We start from the raw sequence: 1,943 nt of genomic DNA on the forward strand, positions 1-1,943 counted from the left end.
CCTTTCCCCAGCCTGGCTGGGTGGGCTGGGCAGGGCAGGGCAGCAGGGGCTCAGCATGAGGGGGTCTCTGTCTGAGCTGCTCCCTGCTTGGTCCCCGTCTCCAGTGCCCCACTCCTGCGCGTCCCCAAGCGGGGGTGCACCCCAGGGTGGGCTGCTGGGCTTACAGAGGTCTCAGGGCGAGCCTGCTGGGGTGAGCAGTAGGGCATCTTCCCCTGGGCACCCCGCTGCCTCAATGCCCCACGCACCCCCAGGCTCCTCTGGGGTGGGATATGGCTTCTGCCCATGCAGTGGTTTGAGACAGGAGGTGGGCCCTACCACGGGACCCGGATTTGTTATCTGCAAAAAATGCACGTAGAAAAGCTGGGAAACAGGATGGCAAACCCAGGAGCTCTCCCAGGCTGGGCTGGGGGTGGCAGGTGATCTCCCTAGCAGTATTTTTTTTTTTTTTTTTAACCTCCACTGTGCTGGATTGCAAGTACTGCTACATGTCCTACACCAAGCTCCTCTCCCCTGCTGGCTGGGGGCCACGTGTGGATGTGTGAACAAGGAAGCGGATGAGTTGGGAGCCTTGCGGGCTGCCTCCGAGACCCTGGCAATGAACTTGAACCCCCCAGGCTCCCACTCTGTGCTTCCCTTCCTCAGCCAGCCACGCCTGTGGCCCAGCTCCCAGAGGTGCTGGCATTGATGGGACATGGGTGAAGCTCGGGGCTCCCTCTTGTGCCAGCCGGGTGTTGGTCACGGTGCAGGTAGCCAGGTCTCTGCCCACCATCCCCCTTGCGCAGAGTTGGTTGAGAGCTGCCCACAGCCCGCGCTAAGGAGGATGCAGTCGGCTGTACGAGGGGAGAGATTTTTATGAGCTGGTGGAGACACTGACTGCTCTCCCCCAATCCCAGAACCGCGACAACTACATCCGGTCTTGCAAGCTCCTGCCGGACGGCCGCAGCCTCATCGTGGGGGGGGAAGCCAGCACCTTGTCCATCTGGGACCTGGCCGCCCCCACCCCGCGCATCAAGGCCGAGCTGACCTCCTCGGCGCCTGCCTGCTACGCCCTGGCCATCAGCCCCGACGCCAAGGTCTGCTTCTCCTGCTGCAGCGATGGCAACATTGTCGTGTGGGACCTGCAGAACCAGACGCTGGTCCGGTGAGCTGCGTGATCCCACTATGCAGGGGGGCAGGCGCTGGGGCTGCCCCTACACCAACCCGTGCTTTGACACCCGCTCTTTCTCCCTTTCCCTTTGCTTCAGGCAGTTCCAGGGCCACACGGACGGCGCCAGCTGCATCGACATCTCCAACGATGGCACCAAGCTGTGGACGGGGGGGCTGGACAACACCGTGCGGTGCTGGGACCTGCGGGAGGGGCGCCAGCTGCAGCAGCACGACTTCAGCTCCCAGGTGGGTGCCCAGACCCTGGAGGGCAGGGCCCCCCTCACCTGCAGCAGGCACGGCCTGACTCTGCCTCCTTTGCAGATCTTCTCGCTGGGGTACTGCCCCACGGGTGAGTGGCTGGCCGTGGGCATGGAGAGCAGCAACGTGGAGATCCTGCACGTCACCAAGCCCGACAAGTACCAGCTGCACCTGCACGAGAGCTGCGTCCTCTCGCTCAAGTTTGCCGCCTGCGGTAAGAGGCTTGGGGCCAGCAGGGAGCCAGACCACAGGCTGTGGGCTGCAGCACTATGTGGTATATGTCTCTCTCCCTCCACCCCGCTTTGCGGCCTGCCTGGACTCACCCTCTGCCCTCTCCTCCCCACCAGCCGGGAGATGGTCTTGCACCTCCTTGCAGCACCTGCCTCTCCTGCAGCAATCCCTTCTCCCCTGCCCAGGCCTTCTGCTCTAGGGCCCTGAGAGAGACAGCCCCCCACCCCTTGTGTCCAGGAGGGGGTCACTCATTGATGCTCTCTCCCCGCAGGCAAGTGGTTTGTGAGCACGGGGAAGTACAACCTGCT

The 1,943-nt window shown here is 63.6% G+C and overlaps 1 protein-coding gene across 6 annotated transcripts in view; it reads left to right on the forward strand.

Moving 5' to 3' along the window:
- Window positions 1–1,943, forward strand: part of LOC102385168 (transducin-like enhancer protein 1) — a 14,059-nt gene that overhangs the window by 11,394 nt on the left and 722 nt on the right. For all 6 annotated transcript variants that reach the window (XM_014516837.2, XM_025196450.1, XM_014516838.2 and 3 more), the window contains 4 exons: window positions 894–1,141; window positions 1,245–1,392; window positions 1,468–1,618; window positions 1,907–1,943. The exon at window positions 1,907–1,943 is cut by the window's right edge and continues 28 nt beyond it. In XM_014516837.2, the coding sequence (XP_014372323.1) occupies window positions 894–1,141; window positions 1,245–1,392; window positions 1,468–1,618; window positions 1,907–1,943 (584 nt within the window). The remainder of the gene's footprint in view (window positions 1–893; window positions 1,142–1,244; window positions 1,393–1,467; window positions 1,619–1,906) is intronic.

The sequence above is a fragment of the Alligator sinensis genome, unplaced genomic scaffold (assembly GCF_000455745.1).
Source record: "Alligator sinensis unplaced genomic scaffold, ASM45574v1 scaffold1295_1, whole genome shotgun sequence".
NCBI classification, from domain to species: Eukaryota; Metazoa; Chordata; order Crocodylia; family Alligatoridae; genus Alligator; species Alligator sinensis.